General features: G+C 38.9%; 1 protein-coding gene across 1 annotated transcript; it reads left to right on the forward strand.

The window, feature by feature from the left end:
- Positions 1–1886: 1886 nt before the first annotated feature.
- On the forward strand, positions 1887–24829 carry LOC135472125 (lamin Dm0-like). The gene is made up of 11 exons (XM_064751483.1): positions 1887–2377; positions 13937–14069; positions 15038–15187; positions 15797–15967; positions 16513–16638; positions 17007–17227; positions 17686–17905; positions 18809–18913; positions 20454–20570; positions 20965–21051; positions 22370–24829. The coding sequence occupies exons 1-11, from the start codon at positions 1965–1967 to the stop codon at positions 22406–22408; spliced, it is 1782 nt and encodes a 593-aa protein (XP_064607553.1). The 5' UTR covers positions 1887–1964; the 3' UTR covers positions 22409–24829.
- The last annotated feature ends 612 nt before the right edge of the window (positions 24830–25441 follow it).

Raw genomic sequence — 25441 nt, forward strand, 5'->3', positions numbered from 1 at the left:
GGTCAGTTAAAAACAGTGTGAAGCTGGGCTATCCAGGTGCGGGAACGATGGTAGCCTGATATACAATACTGTATATCCCAGGAGTCATTCATATAATAATTATAGCTCAGTCAGAAATGTGGTCAAGTAAAAGACTATATAGTGAACAACTACCTTGAATAATTCATGTTTGAATGAAGTTTAGCTTATTACATAGAAAACTATACGCCAGTTGTATCCATGCTGGTCGCACAAGTTTGGGCATATTTTTATTGTGTAAATGTAGGTGATTGCTGAAATACGGCCGTGAAAATGTGTATTGAAGATGTTTCTGATGTGGTCCAAGTGATATACATGTAACTTTATGCTACATGCATTTTATAAATTATGAAATAGATCTAATCAACTTTTTAATCCATACAATAATTAACATATAATATGGACGGTTAATATAATATACAAATATATATATGAACGCCTTCCTTTTCCTGATTACATGTGCACAATGAAATGGTATGTTAATAATTTAATTTTTGTGCAGTGGACAATATGTCAGCTAAATTTGTAATTTATACACATTTGATATCCAATAATCACATCGTGGAAGTTTACATATAAATAGATCTTTTTACACCTGCATGGTCACACACGAGTCGATACACACTCATATGACGGCATTGGTCAAGGTTAGACATCTATATCACCTGTGGTTAGTTACATTTCGGACATGTCAGTATTTCTTTGTGACAGGGTGACACATGCAGGGCTCATATAGTAGGCCTGTATATACATATCGCTAATTCCATTCACCATTCAATTCTCATCAGAGTATCCTGTCAACAAACAGGTCATACAACCGGTACTGAAGTGCAGGGTGGCCTGTGGGGGATAGGGGTGGGGGTCGGGGTGGTTAGCGGTTGAGAACTATCAACGGTGTTTAAGTGTCAGGAATCGCCATTAACTAAAAACACATCACCGGGTTATGACAGAGAGCTGTCGACCCCTGTGGTGACAGATGCCTGAACATAGACTCATGTTAATCCCTTGTCTTGTACACATTTCCATGACTTTTAGAAAAGAAGAATAAAAATACCTCATCTAAAATATGTCGACATTAGCATAGTTCTACAATTCTGATATCAATTCATGGTTTTGAAGTGATGTCTTAGCTAGGTGCTCTGAGCCAATCATCATTACACTCTTTAGTCACGTGACTAGAATACTGGAGGTGAAAACAAACCAAATCTGACCCTTGTTCTGAGACAGGGCTTGAACAAGGTTTTAACAGGAAAAATGAAAAATATAACTTTTAGGTAAGAATTTGTTCCTGGAAAAGTAATCAGAATGTGCCTAACATGATAGTTTCATTGCCCTGTAGTACATTAAACTTCAGAAATGGACAAAAATTAGCATTTTGCCATTTAATTCCATGTTATTTATTACCTCCTAGTCCTCATAAGGAACCCCGATGCTCAAAGCTGTGAAGCACGGCGTTAAACCCCAAGCACTCACTCACTCACTCAAAGCTGTGAATTGTAAGAATGCATAGGCAAAAAATCAGTATATTTCAAGAACGGTAACTCTACAATATAGACATTTAATCACATCGCCAGTGTTAACGAAGTTGCAAAGTTCTCTCCCTTACAACGCGTATTGTAAACAAATCGGACTTGGCGTTCCATAAACCGATTTGTTTATTTCTAGTCATGTCACATTGCTGTCCTTTGTGTATTGTCTGTTCTTAACGCTAGATGTCAAATCAAATCTGGTTCTTTTGTTCACATTATGTCACAGTTGAGTTTCGCAACATGCCGGCCGACTCTCAGCAGACTAAGGTAGCGGTTCCGGTCACGTGATCGAAGGCGGGTACCCACGCTTTATCGGCCATCTTGTTGGAGAGAGAGTTATCAGTGGGTTGTTTTAACCGAACGTCTGTGAGTTTTAAGCGGGAATCAGATATCTACAGCGATCCGACGAGGCTTAGAATGGCGTCCAGATCAGTGAAGAGGACGACGGTAACAACAAAGACGACCCAACATGGTTCGTCGTCGGATGCGGGCACGCCGGCTCGTGGGGCAGCGTCGCCGGGTCGGGCCCGGGCGCCGTCACCGGCTCGGATAAGCCGTACCCAAGAGAAGGAAGAGCTGTCCCATCTGAACGATCGGTTGGCTAACTACATCGACAAAGTGCGCTTCCTGGAATCGGAAAACAGTCGGCTTATGGTCCAGGTGAAACAGTCGGAGGAGACGGTGACCCGGGAAGTGACAAGCATCAAAAGTCTGTACGAAACAGAGTTGTCTGACGCACGCAAATTACTCGACGAGACCGCGAAAGACAAGGCTAGGCTCCAGTTAGAGGCCAGTAAATACAAAGAGGAGGCTAACGAATGGCTCACCAAGTAAGTAATAAATAATGTTGTCCGTTATATTGTCTTTCCTGTCTTCCGTTGCAATTGTTTGCACTCCTTAAGTTCAGAGATACAAGTTATTTTTTTCTTTAAAGAGTTTATAGGTGTCAGCATTGTTTCAGTTTATATCATTTTGGCCTGTATGGTGCTGGGGATAGCTTGTGTAAATTTTCAGTGGGCAGATATTTCATTGTGAGTTGGGTTAACGTTCTGTCTCATCTCACCAGTTCATATTTAATTTGATGGATTGGCTTATAAGTGATTAAGTATATAAAATATTAAGTTGTATATATGATGAAGCACCATGACATGTTTTATAGCTATGTAATTAGACGTCACAGTTCAGTCACAGTTACCAGATTTAAAAATATGGCACCAGCTGTGCAGAATGTAAAGTCATTTGGGAATTTCTTGCTAGAAAGCTTGTAATAAAGATAAAATATGTTTTGGGTGTGTTTATTCTTATATTCTTTAAAATATTTGCTGTGGTTAGATGTACATATAGCAGTTATCGAGTGATGAAAAATTTATAGAACTTATATAAAAAGTCTAAAATTGAACATTCCTGTGAGATATTTTAAATTTTTCCTGAACAGCAAGACAAACTTTGTGAAATTGAATTTAGTTGACTGCATTTTTTTAAAAATTGAAATGTACTGTCTTCTTTACACCACCAATCCTCATCTATCTAACTCCAGTCAAATTAAAACCAGAACATCCTTTCTTCCTCCATGATTAGTGACAGGAGGCGTGCATTTTTGTTTTTTTATTTGCCTCAGGTGATGAATGTTTTAGGAAATATGTGGATCAAGATGAGTTATTGCTTTATGATTTTGTTTAACTAGGTCTGAGTTGAGGGTTGTTAGAACATCAAACTGTCATTGTTGTGTATCAGTATACTGCTGAGGTCAGGGATGATCGAATGAGATTATTTTTGTCCCACTGGTCCTGGTGCGTGCAGTTTGAGGCTCATTCACCTACAGCTGGGTCAGCCACTCAGGATGTGTGTAGGCAGATGCTCCACGCCTTAGTCATTTCTACACATCACATACTGTAGTGTTGAGTTCTCCGTACACTGACAATGTGTGAAGCATATAAAAGTGTCTTTGTCATGCAGATAGACAGTCATGCATAACAATTCTGTCCACCTGCTGTAGCAGTACCATGTTAAACCCCAAGCATTTACTCACTCTCCTGCTGTAACTTTGTGTGAAATGTACTGTACTACATTCTGTGTGAAATGTAGTGTACTACACTTTGTGTGAAATGTAGTGTACTACACTTTGTGTGAAATGTACAGCCCTACATTTTGTGTGAAATGTACTGTTACTATATATATATATGCACTCAGAGATAGCATTTATATTGAGATACCACAGCTTGTGGTCTGATACTGTAATTGGATGCTGATCAATGAAAGTCGTTGACCTCTGGTGACCCATCTCTGTCCTTGCAGTTTTGTCACCTACAGTCAGCAATAGGTGGACATCAGTATATCATAGATCATAGTGACGCCAACACTTTCTGTTACCTGTATGCTGAGCTCTGCTGACCTAGAAAAAGTCTCCTCCCACGCCTTTGGTGCACATGGTGGTAGTGTCAATTCAGCAGTTTTTACTGGCTGTGAGTGTCGTAAAAGCAATTCATTCACTGCGTCACTGAGGTGAACATTTGTGGAGCATTATGTGGCACCCTTCGTAGAGCTTTACAGCGTCAGTGTCTTTCACATATTTGCTCCCAAACAACTTGAAAAGCTTGCCACTTAAGCATACACTGCTATTTGTGTTGTTTTGCAATGCGTTGTTTCTAAAACACAGAATACCAATACTCTTATGTATTAAACAAGTCTTGTGTTGCTGCAGGAGAAAATTCGTGCTCTGCCCTTTTTTTTTAAGGTACTTGTTACCAAATGTATGTCTCTTTTTAAAGGAACATTTTTTTTAAGGTACTCATAATTTGTCCCTTGTTTTTGGTACATTCATAACTTTTCATGTACACCATGTTTTTCTAACCCTTGGTGCACATGTTGAGTACATAATTATGCCTGCACGTGCATTGCAAGAGTGATGAGACGTTGACTTACTCTGAGCAGAGTGTCCAGACTTAGCTGTAAAACAGATGTTGCAAAACATAACAATTTATATGGTGCATGTGAATTGTGAAATTTTAGATTTGGCAAGTCAAAGGTCCATTAAATAATAATAATATTTTTTCTTAACACTGTCACATTTTGTCATACTTTATATTTTATGATTTCTCAAACATTGTATTGATGTATTTAGTTCACAGGGATGTTTTTACAAAATACTGATACAAGTTGGACAAAATTGATCAATAAATGCATTCTTAGGACGAGAATTAATAAGATGATTTCATGCATCATATTCATCTTGTGTTGACACAGTGTGGAACATCACAAATTTCAACAGCATACCCCAGTTTTATGCGTTGATGCGAAGAGAAAAGGGCTGTGAAGCACAAACATGCCTGTATGAATGTTCTAGTATACCAGCTGCCTAGATTCTACGCTTGACTAGACATAGGAGCCAAGTAGTTTTCAAGGCCTAAGAATTTTGGCCGGATGTTACAAGAAGGTCCCCAACAGGTGTTAGTAGGGGCTGTGTAGTGAGAGGAGAGGTCAGATGTTAATGAGACAGTCTGGGATTAAGGTCATTTTGGTACTCCATCAATACCGAGTGTTTTAACTGCACAGATGTGTATACAGTTTGGCCTACTGGTGACCTCCCCAACTCTGACTCTACAGGTAATCACAACTCCGAATTTAAACCCTTCATGGTTGGGTTAATAAAGTAGGCTTGATAACACTCTTTGGCCCTCACTTTTGCCTTCTCATGGAGATTGAGCATATAGTGTTTAGGGATAGGTGCTAGACCCCGATTACCATGTGCTTGAATAATATTTTTACAGATTGTGATGCAGAAAATTACCACATAGTGTTAGACTCGTTAGGTCTTCGTTAACGGTATATTGCTTGATTATTGTATCTTTTATCTGTTCACCACATTTACATTTATTGTTGAAATCCAAGGAGAGGGCATGTGACAAAAAAAAAAAAATAAATGACCCCTTCTGGAGTCTTTATTTCATCAAAGATTACCTGAAAGATCAGATTGTTTACAACATTTCATCCAAAACTAAAAAAAAAAAGTTTGCGAGTAGCAGAGTCTATGGTAGGAGTGTTTTTACTTTACTAGTTGTGAAGCTACTCTTAAATGTCAGGCAGGCCATCCAGCTAAATGTATTCAGTCACAGCATCTGCTCATATCCTTCAAGCAGCAGTGTCCTGCCAATCATCTGCTACCTGGGTTGCAACCCAATTGTCCCACACCCAGGTGTAAACTGAACAAAGCTGGTGGACAACACCTGTCTACGGTCTGTCTATAGCTGACCATACCTTTTACAGGTAATGGATTAGTGAGGGTATGTCAGAGGTAGTAGAGCTGTTACATTGTATAGTGCTGGACTGGACAGGTCACTTGCAGGCCTGACTTGTCACACCTGAGGACAGGACTGTTGACTGACCCAGCACTTGGTACACAAAGCACGAGTATGAAGGACAATTCAAACACTTTGCCTCGTTGATATGTTGGTCTGCCCTCTCACCTGATTTGAGACAGGTTCAGTCGCTGGAACAAGTTCTTAACTTATGTAAAGTCTCTCATAGCACATCCTCTTTCAATACAACAGTCATACACATAAACATTTTGGGGCTAGTACCATCATGAATTTTTATAAAAATGTGCATTGAAATTTAAAATTAATTTACACATAAATTAACATATATTAAGTGCTAGTGCAGGGGACCAGTCTACTAGTTTAATAAATTTTGTGCTTTGCCATACATTTACTTATTTTGTTTTGGCATCTCATTAATAATTAATGTAGGTCTAATTTTGTGAAATGAGTAAGTGACTTCATTTCCTCTACAGTGGGAATAATTGGATGTTTTGATCATGGATCGCATTACGGTTTGGGGGGGGGTCTACTGTTTATTCACTTGAGACACCCATGGGCCATTATTTCATAGGGTGTTATCATGCTGATTTGTAATTACTGTGAGTGGGCCACAGAGAGTGAGACTGCATGGGCTTAACCCTGTCATCTGGGAATGGTAGGAAAATGCAGATACCATCTGGGATACAGCAGCCTTTGTGTGTCTGGTTTACCCCCACCTCTTATCCACTCCCATCCCCTTACCCACATCACCCCCTCATCCACCCCTGCCCATCAGCTGATTCCCCCACCACTAAGCAATAGCTGGCATCTTGTATTTTCATTGCACAGCCCTTGATCATTTAGCTACATGTACCTATGCAGCCTAAGAAGAAGTGTCAATCAAAGCATCAAGGTTGCTGTGACACCCAAGCTGATTCAGACTGGATTTATTGCCTGCCATTAAAGTGCCTTCTCCAAAGAAACTTTGTACATGTATGCCAAGGGGTTAATTGTCCTGTTAATTGTTTAATCTGATTAAATTGAAAGGGTGATGTTGTTCTAATCTCCTCTTTTACTGCCTGGACATTAACTGAGACTGGTATGGGAGTAGGATGTGTTTTCATCCATTCTGCTGGTAGGTGGTCACCCCTGAATGACCTGCCCCTCCCCGCTTCACCCTAGAGCCCACACTCTTGCCTAATGCCTCTCTACTGCCAGGGCAATCTCATTCTGCCCCTCCAGTCCAGGCTATATTCATGTACATGTAGTCACCAAAAAGCAGGCTCACAGCTGGCAAACTGAGTTAAATAAGCCCTTCAATTAACACCATATGTGTACAGCAGTATGTGTAGGGAAGGCAAGCAAGCTATTCCATCAGTCTTCAGGTTGTCCATGAAGTGGAGAATGGTGGCTGCTTAGAAACACCATTAATGATCTGTAAGCTTGTTATAATAGTTATTTCAGACAAACACTGATGTATAATTTATAGCATTTTTTCCCCTCAGTCATTGGCACATATAATGCATTTTATTTTACATGTTCTTGCCATTAAACTATGCATTTGTACATAAATTTAAAAGGAATTGACTTGACATGTAAGCCTGAGTATTGAATACAATTTTTATATTGCAATGTTATAGCTACTGCTTAAACTTTGTGATTTCAAAAACATGTCTCTCTGACTTGCAGTACAAGAGAACTGGTTGAAAATTTTCTGTTGATGGCCTATGACTTAGGCCAATCAAGTGGTGCCAGGTTTACTACATGAAATATAACTTTCACTGAAACTCTACATTCCACATCTTATTGCAATTCACAGTAACCTGTACAGCAAAAACAATGGAGAAAATACTAAGAAGAAAGTGTTAGTTTGACATTTTATTAGTTTTATTAGTTGCAGAAAGCAACTTTAGCACTTCAAAGGCTACTGTCTGCTACTGGTTGCTGTAAGGTGTACATATTGCTTACAACCTTGTTTATGTTCAGTGGCACTAAGCCAGCTGATAAGTGTTTTGAAGTTCAAACAAGCCTACACTGCAGAGACCTCGGGGTTAGACAGCAAGCCTACACTGCAAAGACCTCGGGGTTAGACTGCCACTCCTGATTGCTGGAAATAATCCCAACAGATACATATGTGTGTATATATATATATAGCACTGATGAAATACAACAGTCCAATAATGCGTAGCACATTTATATACACTGAAGTCTGTGACATTTGGCAGAAAACAGACTATTTATTGGAATATATATGAATACAGAAGTTTTAAAAAAAAAAATGGAAAAAAATTAGTGACCTTATACATTCACACGAATATGATGGCTGCAATTATTTAGATAAATACCTGCATGTTCTTGTCATGTAATGGATTATTGGAGTGCTTTGGAGGTATCAGAATCTTCATGCCTGGCAAAAACATTGCAAGCTCAGTTTCATTTCATATGGTTTGATTGAAATGGGCTTTGAAACAGTACAGTGAAACTTTGTGTTGCATCTCACCCAGCTGGCGTGGCACCCAGTACACATGGACACTGGGGCTATTTTTTTCTGCCCTGTGTGAGTCATTCTGATCTCTCTCTGCACGGCAACATGTGTGTAACCATGGTGACAGTATCCTTGACAACGTCACTGAGGAGTAGTTGTGAATGAGAATTTTCCCGGTCATCAAGACTGACCTATTTAGCAATGTAATTATGTGTAGGTTTTTGGTGGCATAGAGATATGGTATGATCATTCCAGCTCAAATTGAGAATTAATGAGGGCTATTTTTGTTCTGTTGGCCCTGTAGTCTATGGCAAAATTGACTTGCATGCACATGTACTGTGGTATACAACCACTTCACATGTCAGTATGCACTTCTGCTAAATGTCAGAGCAACGATTGTGTTGTGACTGTCACATCTTAGCACAGTCACAATGCATACTGTTCATAATGCATCGTGCATGTGCCCATTGAAAAACAACACATACACGTGTTGTCATCCTGATACATTATCTAGACCAGTGGGTCTGCCAGCAACAGGTGGATGGTTGTGGGTTTCCTCCGGGCTCTGCCCAGTTCCCTGACACCATAATGCTGGCCACTATCGTATTAGTGAAATATCCTTGAGTGGTGTTTAAGACATCAATCAAATAAATAAATCTAGACTAGTGCAATCCAGTGGTTATATGTCTTTCAGTCGCATTCTAGCACGGTTACATGTTGACATATAAAATCATCTGATGACATTTTCGGTTTCAAAACAGTGGTCACATAGACAATTTTATAACAGCACCATCTTGAACTTTTATAAAACTGCACATTAAAATGAAAATTAATTCTAGCACAGTTACATGTATACACATAAAATCATCATACACATACTGCTTCAGTCTCTACTGCAGTCCAGTGCACCTCTACTTGTAAACACATACTGAATATATATGGTCATTACTTGTTGATTGTTCCTTTTCTGAACTTGTCATTAATGAAATGGAAACTTCTCACATGGAAACTTCTCACATTGAAGCTTCTCACATTGAAGCTTCTCACATGGAAACTTCTCACATGGAAACTTCTCACATGAAACTTCTCTGTTCAGCTCCTGCATGTACCAATGCTTTTTGTTAATGAATTACTGCTATATACACACCAGTAACGTGCAGGCAGACTGTGGTCAGTGTGCTGTGAATAGAGGGATGGAGCTGTTTCTATGGAAACGACTGGACGTATGGTACCTGGACAAGAGGGAAGTCATTAAAGCATGTTGCTGCAGGTGATCAATATGTGTGGTGTCTACCTGAGACATGGCTGCGTTCAAGGTACATGGGTGAAGGAGATCACAATGGCTGTCATGGAGAAATTTGTTTCCAAGTTATCCAGCATTACATTTCAGAGAAACAAGAAAAATTGCCAAAGATTATATGTTTTACACGTAATAATGCTAGTTTTCCTGCATGCTATGTGCTTAGGTACCGTCAGGTCTTCCCCTTAGTCTTTGTGTGTCACCTCATTGTCATGGTTGACATGTTTGGTGCCATACAGGACAGTCTAGCAAGTGCACAGTTATTGAAATTGATTTGAAGTGTCAATCATCTGGCTTATCACCTATTTGTTATGTTGAATGAGCTGCTAGCTAAATCCCGTACTCCAAACTTTGGGCGATGATGGACAATGGGGACTGGCAAACTGTCAGCAGTTATAATTATGATGTGTAGTTTTAGAGGGTGTGGTCTAATTTCAGTCTACATTGATGCCATGGCAACCCCTCCCAAGCCCCCCTCCCCCTCCTTGTAACCATGGTGATGAGGGCTTCATGTGGAGGCGTGGGAGGGAGTCTTGTCTTTGCTCAGCTGTTATGAACTGGTATACAGTTTCCGCACTGAAAACAAGTACTTTTTGGTCACTGACTACATGTAGTAAACCAGTTTTAGCGTCTCTTCCATCACCTTACCCGCTTTAATATTAACAAGAGCCTATTTCAATCACAGTGACAATCTTCCCTGGAGGCCATGAAACCAGAGCTAGTGAAAAATGCTAATTTCCCCCATCATGTGTCAATTGAAGCATAACCGAGATTTGAGTTTGAATTCATTATTTTATTGTGCCGGTTCCGAGATTTGAGTTTGAATTCATTATTTTATTGTGCCGGTTCCGCACCACTGCACACGAGCTGACCGTGCCCTTAATGTCAACAGCCCCAGCAAAATGTCTCTATTCTTGACTATCATGTTACATTGCTAAGCACATTTAGTATTAGTGGTGTTAGCAAAGTTGAATTGAATTTTCATTTTTCATGGTTGTATGTGCATAATCTTACATAATTTTTTATAGAGTGATATTTATAGCACATGTTGTTAATTACTTTCATACTGACTTGCAGTCTGACAATTAAGGCATGTGGTGAATATAATAAAAGAAAGTGTGTCTACATGAATAAAATGCACACCAAATCAGGTCTGTTTTCTGTTTAATACATAAGTTAAATACAAAACAAAACTTTGTGATTTAATAGATTGTATTGTGAAATGGTAAACTAAATGTCATACCACATTCATGATTGAATATGTGAAACTTGTGCTGAACGAGTTTGAGTATGAATGGGTTTGGATCTACACTGTACCTTCAGTTTATGACAGTTTTGAGTTGGCAGAAGATGTTCTGTGTGCGAGACCTTACTTTGAGTCTTCCACTGATGGGGCTTAAATAGTTACCAGGAGATGTAGACCAGTGCACATTGCAGGAGTAGTCGAGCTGACAAAAGCTTTGTGTGAAGGGTCAGATGTGGCTGTAGTAAAATAGTCAGTCAGTTGTAGATATGGGAGGTCACACATGTGACATGTATTCTCTAGCCCACACCTAAACATGCCTGCCCACCAGAGAATATGAAGTCTTTCATGAAGCCTTTGTTTACTGTTATCTGGTGTGAGGCTCTAGAGGCCCTCCTCTCCCCAGTGATGAATGCAGTAATAGTGGTTCTGTGCAGAATTGATGTCAGATTCAAGTATAAGGCCATCTGTAAAAATCCTTTGTTGGTGATAAAACCCTTGCAAAAATAGGGTTAATCAGTATGGCATTGTTGCTTTTTATTCTGGGTGCCAAAAAAGACACATTTAGATTAAATTAAAAAAAAAAATTCCTTTTGTTGTAAAAAAAATAATAAAAACTGCTAGTAGGGCCCCATTTTTGGCATTGGTCGGTCTAAGTTTACAAACATACCTGAGTAAAAATGAGTAATGCCTATATTTATGTACATATTTTAAGTTATTTTAAACCTTTAGACAGCCTCTATTTCTCAGTTATCTGGCATTAAAAAGAAAACAAATAAGCATGGTTACTCTTACATGTATAGACGCAACCTACACCATGCTTTTTTTTGTGCATGGAAATAAAACTGCATTTGCCCTGTTAATCTCTTTTTATGTCTATAAAAATGTCTGTTTATTGATGATTGCATTCTTTGAAATACATGTAGTTAAAGTCAAGTGCACTGTTGAGAAGTTCGCATGCATTTTTGATCAGAATATAAGACGGGCTTGAAATGTTTTGAAGTCATCGTCAAGAAATTTAATGCTACAAGGAGAAGTGTGTTAATGCCTGTCAAAATTTATGATCAGGGGTCAAGAGCATACTCTTGCAAAAGTATGATTCTCAAGTTGTCCAGAGCGCAAAGTAATCTGGCATGTTTGCACTTCTCAGCTCGGGCTCTGGAATCCTTTTTTTTTGGTACTCTTTACTCAATAAAGCATTAGTACTGGTAGAAAAGTGTACAGCTGAAGTAGTTAGATAACAGTATTGTAAACTAAACCTATTACTATAGTAAACGTGTGTGATAATTACGGGGAAAAATGTGCCTCACATAACTGCCACAAAATGTGTTAAACTAAAATTTGTCAGGTGAACAGTTACTAACAGTTTTACAGCACTGCCTTACTCAGTAAAGTGTGGGTGGTAGGCCTAAAGAGCTGTCCTGCTCTAGTATTACAGTATCCCTGTTTTCCCGCCATCACATAATGAGACCTTTACATATACGCACTCGAATGTAGGTCAGTAGCTGTGGCGTTGTCTATATGGTACACTGTGGAATGTACCTCATGTTAACCTCGTGTGTTACATCTGTTAAGAAAGAACCTCATTCTGGTACATGTGCACCTCATTGTAACGGTAGATTACTCATATCTCATTATAGCCTAATTGAAAGGAAAATAATATACATGTAGTTTACTTTGAGCTTTATGTTGGTTGGATACATTGAGTCTGGTACCCAGTGCATTTTACGGATTTGCAAAGGTGTTGGGTTTACTTCTTTACTTGTCCTGACCCAAAACTGTGGGAATATTTCACCTTCATGTCCTTGAACCTCTACAAATGTACAATGGCACATACCACTTATATATCATTACGTCATCCTTGGTAGGACTTTTATTTTTATTTTCCATAGATTGAAAACTACTTCCTGTACAAATTAGTATACTGATGCACTGTGCAAACACCTCAAAAGTTTCATGGAGTGAGTGAGTGAGTGAGTGAGTGAGTGCTTGGGGTTTAACATCGTACTTAACAATTTTTCAGTCATACATGTAGGTGTTCTTAAGTCTTAGGTGTTACTCGACCCAGGATTGACCCTGGATCTGTCATCTCCCAAAGCGGACATTCTACCAACTGTGCTATCGGTGCCGGTCTAAAGTTTCATGGAAGTTTAAATATGAAAATTAAAGCATGCATTAGCCTTCATTATGAAACAGTTAAGGATTATGATGTTTTTTACCATGTATTTGACAAATTTGTGATTATTCATTACAACAAGTCAGTGAGTATTTTCAAAACTTTTTTCCAGAGTGATAGTTTTTGCAATATTCCTGTACCTCGTTCAAGTGAACAAGTTCATGTTATGGGTTCTCTTTATACTGTAACACGTCTGTTTGTCTGAACTTCCTGGTGTTGTACAGAGAATGTAAATATGACCAGCTGTTAAGCGTTACTATAGAAAACTCCTGCGGAAATGTGAGATAGAAGAGCTCCATAGTTCTCCGTGTTACTATTTGTGCCCTGGAAGTTTCTGGAATTATCTTGTGTTAAAGGGTGACATGTTCCTGATGAGGCTAAGGGGGGATAACTGAGTTCAGGCGTGGGAGTCATAGTGGAGCTGCACAGTGATCAGTATGCCATGACTACAGCATTAAGCTGGACTTGGAATTAACATCCTTGTCAGGCAAAAGCGGGGTCAACTCTGAGCTTGATACATTGAAAACTACTCTACATGTTCTGTTATTTAGGAATACATGTACTTGTTTACAATTGTATTGCACTATTAAAATGTACTTGTTGTAACTATGTGAAGGGAAATTCAATTTTCTAGAACATGAAATAACTATAAGCTGCACAGTTTTTGTTTTTTAAGTTTTGTTTTATTCAAAGTAATAGTCACATTATCAGCGGTTGGCTAAGATGTGGCAGTGCATATTAATTGAAATTTCAGTACTTTTTTTTACATGTAGGTTAGACGGAGTTCTTAATCTTGGAAGAGTCACGGCAAAATGTTTATGTATTGATTTCTAACTTTGTGTAACTATTTTTGTGGTGATTGTTGTGATCAATTTGGTCTCTCATTCTAGATTCGGTCGGAAAGAGCGGGCACTGAAGGATGCCGAGAAGAAGATTGCGGGGCTGGAGGCGGAGCTGGCTGATGTGCAGTTACGGCTGGCTGAGGCTGAGAAGAAGGTCAAACCCCTGGAGAAAGAAAACAATGTGAGTAGAAAGGTGGCTGTGATAGATGTAACAATGGATGTGATAGATGTAACAATGGATGGGATAGATGTAACAGTGGATGGGATAGATGTAACAGTGGATGGGATAGATGTAACAATGGATGGGATAGATGTAACAGTGGATGGGATAGATGTAATAATGGATGGGATAGATGTAACAGTGGATGGGATAGATGTAACAATGGATGGGATGGATGTAACACTGGATGGGATAGATGTAACAATGGATGGGATGGATGTAACACTGGATGGGATGGATGTAACACTGGATGGGATAAATGTAACAATGGATGGGATAAATGTAACACTGGATGGGATAAATGTAACACTGGATGGGATAGATATAATAATGGATGGTCGGTAGATATAAAACTAGGTTGGTGGTGGATGTAGCATTGGGCGGGCACTAGCTGTAACATTGCGTAGTTGCTAGATGTAACTCAGGGTGGACAGAAGATGTATCAAAGGGTGGGTGGTAGATGTAATGATGAGTGGGTGGTAAATGTTGAACAGTAACACTGGGTGGGGGGGGGTGTGGGGGGGTAGAATTTCGTTGCATTCTAATTGTTTGAAACCAAATTCTCATGAATGTAGAGGTTTCCAGGCGTTGAAAAATATTCTGGGACATGTGGGTCAATCACCTTTCAGAGGATATGTGTTTACATTATTTTAGTGTGTTTTGGCTGAAGTTGATATTATTTCAGTGTGCCAAACAGCTTAACAGTTAAAGTTCTGACAGCTGATGTCTCTATCTTGAGTCCTGCCACAGCTATTACTGTTTTGCCCTGCTTGATTTTCTCCATATAGATAAACGGAACATATCATAGTTTTGATTGTTACTTTCAATCCATCCATTATTGCTTTAGTTTATACTTAACATAATTACTACCTAGTTATTTGTTTGTGGTACCACAAAGTAGTCATTATTCTCTGTTGCTTGTCCTGCAGTCTCTACGTGCGGATGTGGCTCGCCTTGAGCGTCAGTTAGCGGACACAAAGAAGCAACTAGAGGCTGAGACGCTGACGCGCGTGGATGTGGAGAACCGACTACAGAGTATGAAGGAGGAACTGGCATTCAAGTCTCAGATTCATGAACAGGTCAGTCCCCTGTGGTCCAGCCATCGCAGATGAGCTCGCATTATTACACTGTTTGACGTCAGTTCTGTTAATTACACGAAGGCATATATGGATGTAATTCTGGGATGCTCATAATTTAATACAATGAAAAATAACCCTGACTGACGGCGTCACAAGGAAGACAAAATAGGATACTGTTATTTCAGTGAAATTCAAATATTATCCTGAACTTTGACCCTTGACTCGGTTGTACTAATTCTGAGAGTGTTGATCTTAAAAAGCGTCTTAGAATATCCAGCCAGAAAAAAGCAACTAAGAACCATGTACTGACCCTTTATTTGCTCTTAAAATTAAATTTTGGGGTTGAGTGTTAGATAGTTTGAAAATGATTTTGGAAGCTACATCAGTACATCACTAGCAACAATTGAAAAAGTTTGTCATCAGTAATATATTATTTTTAGTGTTTTGAGGTTTCAGGTTTAAAGGCATTTTTCAGAAAATTTGCATATGTTGTAAAATTTGATTGTTGGAGAATATGGTTTCAGTTTTGTTCGGAATCAATAAGGGGAACTGTCCATCTGTTTTGAATGGTTTAGTTTGCGGGTTTAACTGTGACATTTTTTACCACAGGAACTGAATGAGACCCGAACAAGAATCAGCACCACCGTGGAGGAAGTGGATGGCCGAATACAGCAGGACTACGATGCCAGATTGGCCGATGCCCTGCGCGAAATGAGGGCACATCATGAGGAGCAAATCGCGCTGCTCAGAGAGGAATACATGACCATGTATGAAGCTAAGGTCAGTGAAAGCACACTAGTTGTGTGCCAAAGCTCTGGTTAATCTTGTGTTTTGGTTCTGGCAGGTTAGACGTGGATGCATCACCCATGGAGTACAGATCTTGGTTTTCAATGGTTAGGAGCGTCTCTAGTTCAGTATGAATTAGTAAATCATAATTTACAAGGTGGGAATTTATGCACCTATGATTCATTGTTTGAAAACAGGACAGATTTCGTTTGATGTGATTTGCACCTTTCAACTTAACAGTTTTGATTTTATTGAACTGCATAAGGTTGTACGTCATTTTCACACCAGGTGAATGCTGCTTAAAGACGGTGTATTTGTTTAAGTGGCATTTAGATTCACTTGATAGGATTCGAACGCACAGTGAAGGTGTCCTGAGGAAATAAATTCAGAAGGATGATTTCCTTTAGAAAATTGTTGTCTCCATTGTAAAACTCACTGTGAATCTTCATATTCACCTGTGTATAAAACAGGTTTTTAAGCAAATCTGACTAAAGTTGAATTTTTCCTCACCAGTTTATTTATTTTCTGACCATTTTAAGATTATGGATTTGGAAGGACAGGCCAGGCGTAACAGTGACTCAGCAAGTTATGCCCGCGAAGAGTTGCGCACCACAAAGAGACGTTTGGATGAGCTTCTGTCAGAAGTCACAAAACTCCGAGCCCAGGTAAGTGTTTAGTGTTCACATGAGCGGATGGCATATGAAATTATTATCAGTATAACATCAGATATTACATTTATGACCAATCAAATTAACTGATGTTTTGTTTTCTCAAACATTTTGCAGCTGTCTTACAAACTTTTTTTTCTACTGTTTTGTGTGTATTTTTTTTAATTCATTTTCTGACATCTTTGACTATCTTCTGTTCAAACTGGAGTTCAGTTTTTTCTTCTCTGTAGAAATAGTTTTCTTAAAACCTTGTTTTTTCGTATTTAATAGACCACATTATGTCTGGTGTATTATAAACCTGGCATTTAAATCATTCAATCATTCTTTGCCCCCTTTGACATCTTCATGTTGTATTATCCTGGCAGAATGCCGAGTACGAGAGTCGTATTCAGGACCTAGAGAGTCAGCTTCTGCGAGAACAAGAGGAGCACGCTATGGCGATCAGGGTACGAGAGGACGAACTGATGAGGCTGCGAAGGCTTCTGGATGACCAGTCACAAGAGTACGCCGAACTGCTGGACATTAAGATCAAACTGGACATGGAGATTGCTGCCTACAGGAAGTTGCTGGAAGGCGAGGAGGCCAGGTATGTTGACCGCACATGGAAGTATTACATCTGCACACGTTGTGGCCATTCAGTTGCTATGGAAACATGAGGTATGGGTTCAAACCCAGCCTTGGGCAAGAAATTTGTAGACGTACAAATATGGCATGTATATCTGTATGTCACAAGGCAAAAACTTGGTCAGTAATGTGCAAAAGGCCTGTGCCGTAAACCGGGCACTCTAGTTTCCTTCACAATTAAAACGGATTGCAATTGTATAAATCAAATATTCATGAGTACATGACACAACTCTCAAAAATAGATATAAGCAATATCTGTAGACAATATGTGACTTTTGAACATAGGTGTCTCTATCATATTCATACTCAGCAGTTGTGTATTATAGTAATACTTAATAAAAGGTTGTGTCAATAAAATGTTTATACGTAAAACGAGCGTTCACAGATTCTATGACTCAGGTACTATTTGTGGTTTTCCAGATTAAATCTGTCTTCGTCTGCGGAGTCTACACCCCACAGAACTCCGTCCCGCTCCGTGGTACGAGGAGTGAAGAGAAAGAGGCCTGTCGTTGAGGAAGAAATCAGTCAGTCCACTTCTAACAGAGGCTTTGCAGCAACGTCCAGTGCGAAGGGTGCTGTCGAGGTCAACGAAACGGATGTAGAGGGGCAGTATATCAAACTCTACAACAACTCTGACAAGGTATAGCATAAAGTTGGTTTTCACATCGTACTGAAAAAGTATTTCCTGAGCAATATTACATACACATGACTTAAAAGCAGCATGCAGTGGTACACTTGTGCAACCTCATACATACAGAGATACCTTCCTTTACAGTTGGATGTAAAATGTATTTGATTGGCAAGTGAGGACAGTTCATGTATTTATTGCTTTGGGCGTTATCTAAGAGATGTTGTTTACTTGTGTGTAATCCCTGTGTTATTAGCAGCATGCAGTGGTACACTTGTGCAACCTCATACATACAGAGATACCTTCCTTTACAGTTGGATGTAAAATGTATTTGATTGGCAAGTGAGGACAGTTCATGTATTTATTGTTTTGGGCGTTATCTAAGAGATGTTGTTTACCTGTGTGTAATCCCTGTGTTATTAGCAGCATGCAGTGGTACACTTGTGCAACCTCATACATACAGAGATACCTTCCTTTATAGTTGGATGTAAAATGTATTTGGTTGGCAAGTGAGGACAGTTCATGTATTTATTGTTTTGGGTGTTATCTAAGAGATGTTGTTTACCTGTGTGTATTCCCTGTGCTATTAGCAGCATGCAGTGGTACACTTGTGCAACCTCATACATACAGAGATACATTTCTTTATACATGTAGTTGGATGTAAAATGTATTTGATTGGCAGGTGAGGACAGTTCATGTATTTATTGTTTTGGGCGTTATCTAAGAGATGTTGTTTACTTGTGTGTAATCCCTGTGTTATTAGCAGCATGCAGTGATACACTTGTGCAACCTCATACATACAGAGATACCTTCCTTTATAGTTGAATGTAAAATGTATTTGATTGGCAAATGAGGACAGTTCATGTATGTATTGTTTTGGGCGTTATCTAAGAGATGTTGTTTACCTGTGTGTAGGACATCTCGCTGGGAGGGTGGCAGATTCGCCACGTGGCCGGTGAGCAGGAGACCACATACAAATTCCACCGCAGCAGTGGCATCAAGGCCGGTACCTACGTCACTGTGAGTAACTTTGAAGCTATGCATCTCGAGGGTAATCCCTGTGTTAAACTCCTACAGCAAGATGAGTAACACTCCACTTAAAGGATACATGAAAATGCACGAAAGTAGTTTTTGTTTTTTAAAGTCAAATGAAGATATTTATGCCAAAGGGAAAAAAATTAATTGTTAGGCGAATTTTATATTTTTTTTAAAACCCCTCTATTTATATTTTCTGTGAGCGGTTGAAAATTTTCAGAAATGATCTCATTGATGAACACACTCTAAACTGTAAGAAAACTGTAGTTTAAAGTCCAAGACAGAGAACCTCTTTTGTACTTTGATGTGATCAGACATCTAAAGTGTATATTAGGAAATATGATCAAACACTTCATGTGCCCTGTAAGTGGCGATGCATGTTACCTAAGCCTTATGGGTCTTTTGCCTCCTTTTGATCAATGGTAATGTATCTAATGAGTCATTCCCATGCAACTCTGGCCAATTATTCTTTCCATGCCATTTGTATTAAAGATGTTTCTGGTTACGACTAGAATTTATTGTACGCCTTTGGCGCATGATAAATATGTCACTGTATTCAAAACTACTCGGCCGGGCCCCGTTAGATCAGCTGGTAGAGCATCCACTTCGGGGATGGGAGATCCAGGGTCAATCATGGGTCGAGTCACACCTAAGACTGAAAAAGAGGAAGTTGTAGCTTCCTCGTTTGGCATTCAGCGTTAAGGGGAAGTGAATGACTGGTTGGCCTGTATCAGTATAATGGGGCAGATGAGGCGGCTTACTTGCCTTTAATAAGTCGTCTCAGTAAAGCAGCACTAGATAAAAGAGCGGTGGAAATCCGTCCTGCAGCAACGTGCACTAAGGACTCCTTCATCATCATATGACTGAAAAATTGTTAAGTACGAGGTTAAATCCCAAGCACTCACTCACTCAAAACTACTGTTGGTCAGTTCCAAACAGAGCAGTATTCTTTACAAGATATAGAAAAATGGCAATGAGTGAGTGAGTGAGTGCTTGGGGTTTAACTTCGTACTCAACAATTTTTCAGTCTTATGACGACGAAGGAATCCTTAGGGTGCATGTACGTGTAATGTGCCTCCTTGTAGCAGGACGGATTTCCACCGCTCTTTTATCTAGTGCTGCTTCACTGAGACGACTTACCGAAGGCAAGTAAGCTGCCCTGCCCAAGCCATTATACTGATACGGGTCAACCAGTCATTGCACTATTCCCGTCATGTTGAACGCCAAGCAAGGAAGTTACAACTTCCTCTTTTAAAGTCTTAGGTGTGACTTGGTAAAGGATTGATCCTGGATCTACCAGTCCCAAAGCGAACGCTCTACCAACTGTGCTATCTGGGCCGGGAAATGTCAGTGAAACCAATGCAATAATTCATTTGCACTTAACCTTCATTTAATGTATTAAGGTTTGAGTGTGTTGTTTTCATTTTGCAGTATAAGCTAAGCTTTTTGAGCATGCATCCAGAAACACTTGAATGCTGTGTAGATTTGTAGAAATGGTTGATTATCAGAGCGGCTTTTCTTGAAGGTGTGGAGTTCTAACAGTGGTCAGACACACAGCCCTCCTAGTGACCTGGTCATGAAGGGTCAGAAGTGGTTCATCGCTGATGACATGAAAACAATACTCCTCAACAATGATGGAGATGTAAGTCAACATGTCACACATTGGTCTTCTCAGTTCTCAAATTTTAGCTTAAAACAGAATGCTGATCTGTGCTAGTCTGTTCAAGATGTTACAATCATTCTTCTAGTCATACAATTTAACACTGGCTTTGCCAGCTACATGACTGCCTGTGCTTCATTTAATGTCACTGGGCTAATAAAATATTTAGTAAGTTATAGTGTACGACACTAATGTTAGAGATAAGTTTTACAACCATTTAGGCCTTAAACATTGGTTTATGTCCATGATGGCAATGTGTTTGTTTTTTGAAAGTGTAACAGTTGATCAGGATTCTCCACTTCTGAAAGTGAAAAATAAATTATGCAGTGTTAAGGTACAAGTGTTTGTATATTGATAAATGATGGGATATTTGCAGGAGATGGCCTCGCGCGAGCTGAGCAAGAGCATGTTGTCGTCAGTGAGCTCCTACAGGACATCTTACGGGGGGAGAGAACTCGATGGGGTAGGTCATCCAACCTTTGTCTACTTCATCTGCTTATCTGGGAAATGCAATTTAAATAACATAGCTGTCTACGTTAGCAGTCTCTTTGGTACATGTTGACCTACCTACATGGCTTAGTGGTTAGTATGCTAGTGCAGTACAATGAACAAGGATCCTGAGTGAAGCCCCGCTCCTCCTGTCTTCCTCTTGGTCATTTTGAGGGAAGGTCTTCCAGCAACTTGTGGATTTGGTCTTGGGTTTCCAGAGTTCGGTTTGCTCAAACCATAATGCTGGTTGCTGCAAAATAATCTTCAGTCGTTGCAGTACAGATTGAAGCTCCCATCAGATAAATGAAACATAATGTCAAAACACCTGATATGGTGCATTGTCCCTTCACAACACTCAGCCTCTACCTTACACTGTGTGCTTAGCTTACAGAGCACCGAGATTGTATAGTCTTGATACAGCTTGACTCAGCTTGTGGTGTACATGGCTGAGCTTGACTAAGGTTGTGGTGTACATGGCTGAGATGCCAGCCTGTCCTCACTGCAGTCATTCTGCAATGATTTGACATAATGATGCAGTGAGGCAGCACTATGGTCAATCAAGCCATTACCAGGCTGCGCTCATGCAAACACATTGGAGTGATGTGACTCAAGAAATGATGTGTAATGCCAAGAAACATTGTAAAATGATAGATTGGGTCTTCCCTGGCTCAGAGGATTGGTGTTGGGCTGTCAACATATGATATCCCACATTAGAGTAGAGCTCTTGCTGGTAGGTAAATCAAATAAGTACATTTATTACACTCACGTAAACTTATCGTTGCCCCATTAGATTATATTACATGACGTGGGGTTCAGCATTTCTGGATTTTGCACACTGCGACATCATTAACAAAACAAATGTGACTTGCTACATCACATTTATTTTTGGTCGTGTCTTAGGTTGTCTCCCCTTTGTGTTGTATTATGTCACATCTGCCATCTGCTTTGAGAGTCGCTGTGTTGACAGTCCCTAACCAGTTCACGTATGGAAACGCAAATAAAGTCTTTAGTGATGGGTTATCCAGTACAATAAAACAGTTATTACATGTTTCAGAGTGGAACATCATGATTTGCAGCAACAGCTGTGCGTTCGTTGTACATCACCTCTCTCTGGCCAACAAATCACGATGTTCCACTCTAAAACATGCAATAATTGTATAATATTTGTTGGTAATTTCTATGCATTTTTTTCTTTATTCCTGCATTTTAACATATATTCACTAATGTTTGATGTAAAGATACATGCGTTTTTGGTGTACTAAACACTGCACATTATTTTGTCTCCCTGCCAGAATCAGCAGTTAGAGCGGGAATCCTGTTCCATCATGTAGACTGACGTCTTCACCTCATTCACCAAACATTTTGTCCAGACAAGGGGAGCTACTCACGAGCAAGAAGGATTTTAACACCACGGTAGACATATCATCAAAGACTGGACAAAAGGCCATACATCAGAAGTTTTAATCAAACTTTCCCAGCTGAAGATGCTCCTCTTAAAGACAGCATCAAGCTGTGGCAATTCGCATTTCATTGTGTTTTAAAGATGTAGTCATAAGATTTAAAAGCAGCATTTTCTGGAACAAATTGTCCCCCACAGAAATACCCAGCTGTTATATCTTGCCTTGCAAGGATCATGTTTTAGTTATTTTTTTTTGTTCCCATTTTCACCACTTCTTGCCTCAAAAGATATTTCGGCTTGCCAGTTTATATTGTTAAAAATATATGAAATGCGGTAAAATGTCTGCAAGGTAGAGACTTGCAAAACAATTAGCAATATACTAAGGCAACATCAGTTTAGATTTGTGTTTTACAGGCGAACCAACACTTAACAGTTCACCTTTTTATTTTGTCCAGTTTTGAACTTTTTATGAATTTACAGCTTTTCAAGACTTTTTGATCCTGGTATAGTCCACAACATTGATAAAAAGATTTATTCTGCCCCCTACAACAACAATTTAAACTGATGTGGCCTCAGAATTATATAAAATATATGAAAGTTCAGGATGTATAGAACAAGTACTATGTCTACAGTAAGAAAAAGTTTCAAAACTCCAAAAATACCCCTTCAACATGAAAGAATTTGGCATTCCAAAGATCCTTGAAAAACAGGGTCAAATTTAAGAAAGGTTGATTTTAAGAAAGGACCATCAAAAAAGAAAAGAGAGTTTTTCTTGAGGAGAGCATTGATACATGTCATTGATAAATTGTGTGAAAAATTCTCTTAAAAATCTGTACCATAGGAATGTCTTCACTACCGATTTCTTGTTTTCTTAAGGACTGATGGCAAATGTCGATATCTTTTGGTTTGATATTTACTTTTAATGTTTATATTAACAAAGACAGAAAAACATAATTGAGGTGAGCTTACTCCGTTAGTAACTTAGCATAACATATTTTAGCATCTCATACGTGTAGCAGCGGCCCTGATGTGGTGTAGCGTATCCTAGTCGTAGCGAGCACGTAGCGGTATTAAGTGTTCATGGATATATATTGATATTGTTATTGCCCTGGAAGAACTCTTGCTTTGTGCTGTATATGTACAAATATATATATTTCCATCCTTTTTCTGTGTTTAAGGTTGTCATGGTAACTGCCTTGTTGTCTGTCACATTGCACACTTGCGTGCACTGCATATTTTTATATGTCTTTATATCTATACACTATACTTTAATAATGTGATCGGCACTTACAAATAAACCTTACATGTGTTTGGCTGAAATCATTTACTGGTAAGGTCAGTGCGCCGTTAAGTTAATAACGACCTTTTGTTTCACAGTGCCCAGTGAATTAAGTCAACGAATGTGGCTTCGGAAATGGTTTAAAGCATTATCATTACAATTGGATCTGATTTAACGCTTGTGAACAACATACTCTCCGTTTGTTTTTTTTTTTTTACTGTGTACGTGATATTTTGACAGTTATCTTACAGCAAAAATGTTCTCAGATTTTGAGTCAAGTTTTCGACTTCTCTTCTGCTGTATACAGACTGATAATACTTTTGATATACTGGTAATTTGCATTATTATGCCAAGTGTATCCTGCAGGATACCACTGCTAGCTTGTAATATATATACTTATGCTTCGTAATAATTGTTTATAGGGTTTACTTTGAACACATGCTCTAATACCTTGGTCTATTACCTCCTTGTTGTCATTGTTTTTTTAAGCTTAATCCAATTTAAGTTGGGTATGTCCATCTGGTTGCTGAATTTTACTATGGTAATATTTTTGTACACCTTGTTACTTTTACATGTTTGTTACCCGTGACGTTTTCGCAGTGTTAGTGAATTTGTATATGGGTGTCTTGCTTGAGTTGTCTCCCTCCTTCGCATTATATTGCGTCTTGAAGCCAAACCATTTGTTTTTTTTTTCTTTTGTTTCTAGCACTTTTGTAATCATACTACATCTATGAGTTGTTGTACGGCAAATGTTTAGAATCTGTGCATGTTTTGGATTGTAAAGTAAGCTCCAAGCATTACAGTTATAAATAGAGATATCAAAACCCTGAAAAACAAAAGAATTTTACTTTTGTTGTCATCAATTCATACATAGGTCATGGTCTCCGCTAATATCCGTTTGGAGGCGTGTGAAACTTGACTCCAGAACAAAGATTGGGCATGGCCGCTATAGACTGGTGGCGGGCTCACTGTGATGTCTATGTCTACTGCATGTTATAATATGTGTTCTCTTTTAGTTTACAAAGCCAATAATATACGGCATAGATCATTCATAATAAAACTCTTTAAATGTTACTTATGCCTTGTTTTTATTTCTTTCAAAGATTGTTTTCTTTATGTATAAAATTATACACGTGTGTACAGATCTTCAAAAAATAGCACAAATGTAGACCAGTCGTAATATTGTATAGGTATACAACGTAACCACACATTTCTTGGGTTGAAAACAGAATGAAAATGTTAACGTGAGCATATACATTACATTAGACACCACTGCTGAAATGCTTTCTATCACAATGAATTCGTATAACATACATTTCACATCATTTCAGTTCAGACTTGAGCAGTACATTACAAATTTAAAATATACGCAAAAACTGCCCTTTGGTGTAAAAAACAGGAATTGGGAACATGATTATCTGTAACAATTTTTGTGTAATGAAATTTTTGCATGAAATTATGATGTAATAAGTGGCAGAAACAGGATAAAACATTTCCTCAATTTATTTCTTACATATGCGAAATACCTTTACCCGACTAGGTAAATCGAATGCTGTCTCCAACACAATGAGCGCCTCAATAACTACGTGTACTGTCATTCTTGGCAGAGTTACCATTACTGTAATTCAACCTTTTCCCATGTTTGCAAGGTGTTTATTCAAGGATATTCTGAGAACATAGTCCTAT

Source organism: Liolophura sinensis, chromosome 8 (genome assembly GCF_032854445.1).
Source record: "Liolophura sinensis isolate JHLJ2023 chromosome 8, CUHK_Ljap_v2, whole genome shotgun sequence".
Classification (NCBI taxonomy): domain Eukaryota; kingdom Metazoa; phylum Mollusca; class Polyplacophora; order Chitonida; family Chitonidae; genus Liolophura; species Liolophura sinensis.

Coding starts and splice junctions, on each gene's coding strand:
- LOC135472125 (XM_064751483.1), top strand. CDS start 1,965: ATGGCGTCCAGATCAGTGAAGAGGACGACGGTAACAACAAAGACGACC. Junction 15,968..16,512: donor TGACCATGTATGAAGCTAAG/GTCAGTGAAAGC, acceptor GACCATTTTAAG/ATTATGGATTTGGAAGGACA. Junction 16,639..17,006: donor TCACAAAACTCCGAGCCCAG/GTAAGTGTTTAG, acceptor TTATCCTGGCAG/AATGCCGAGTACGAGAGTCG.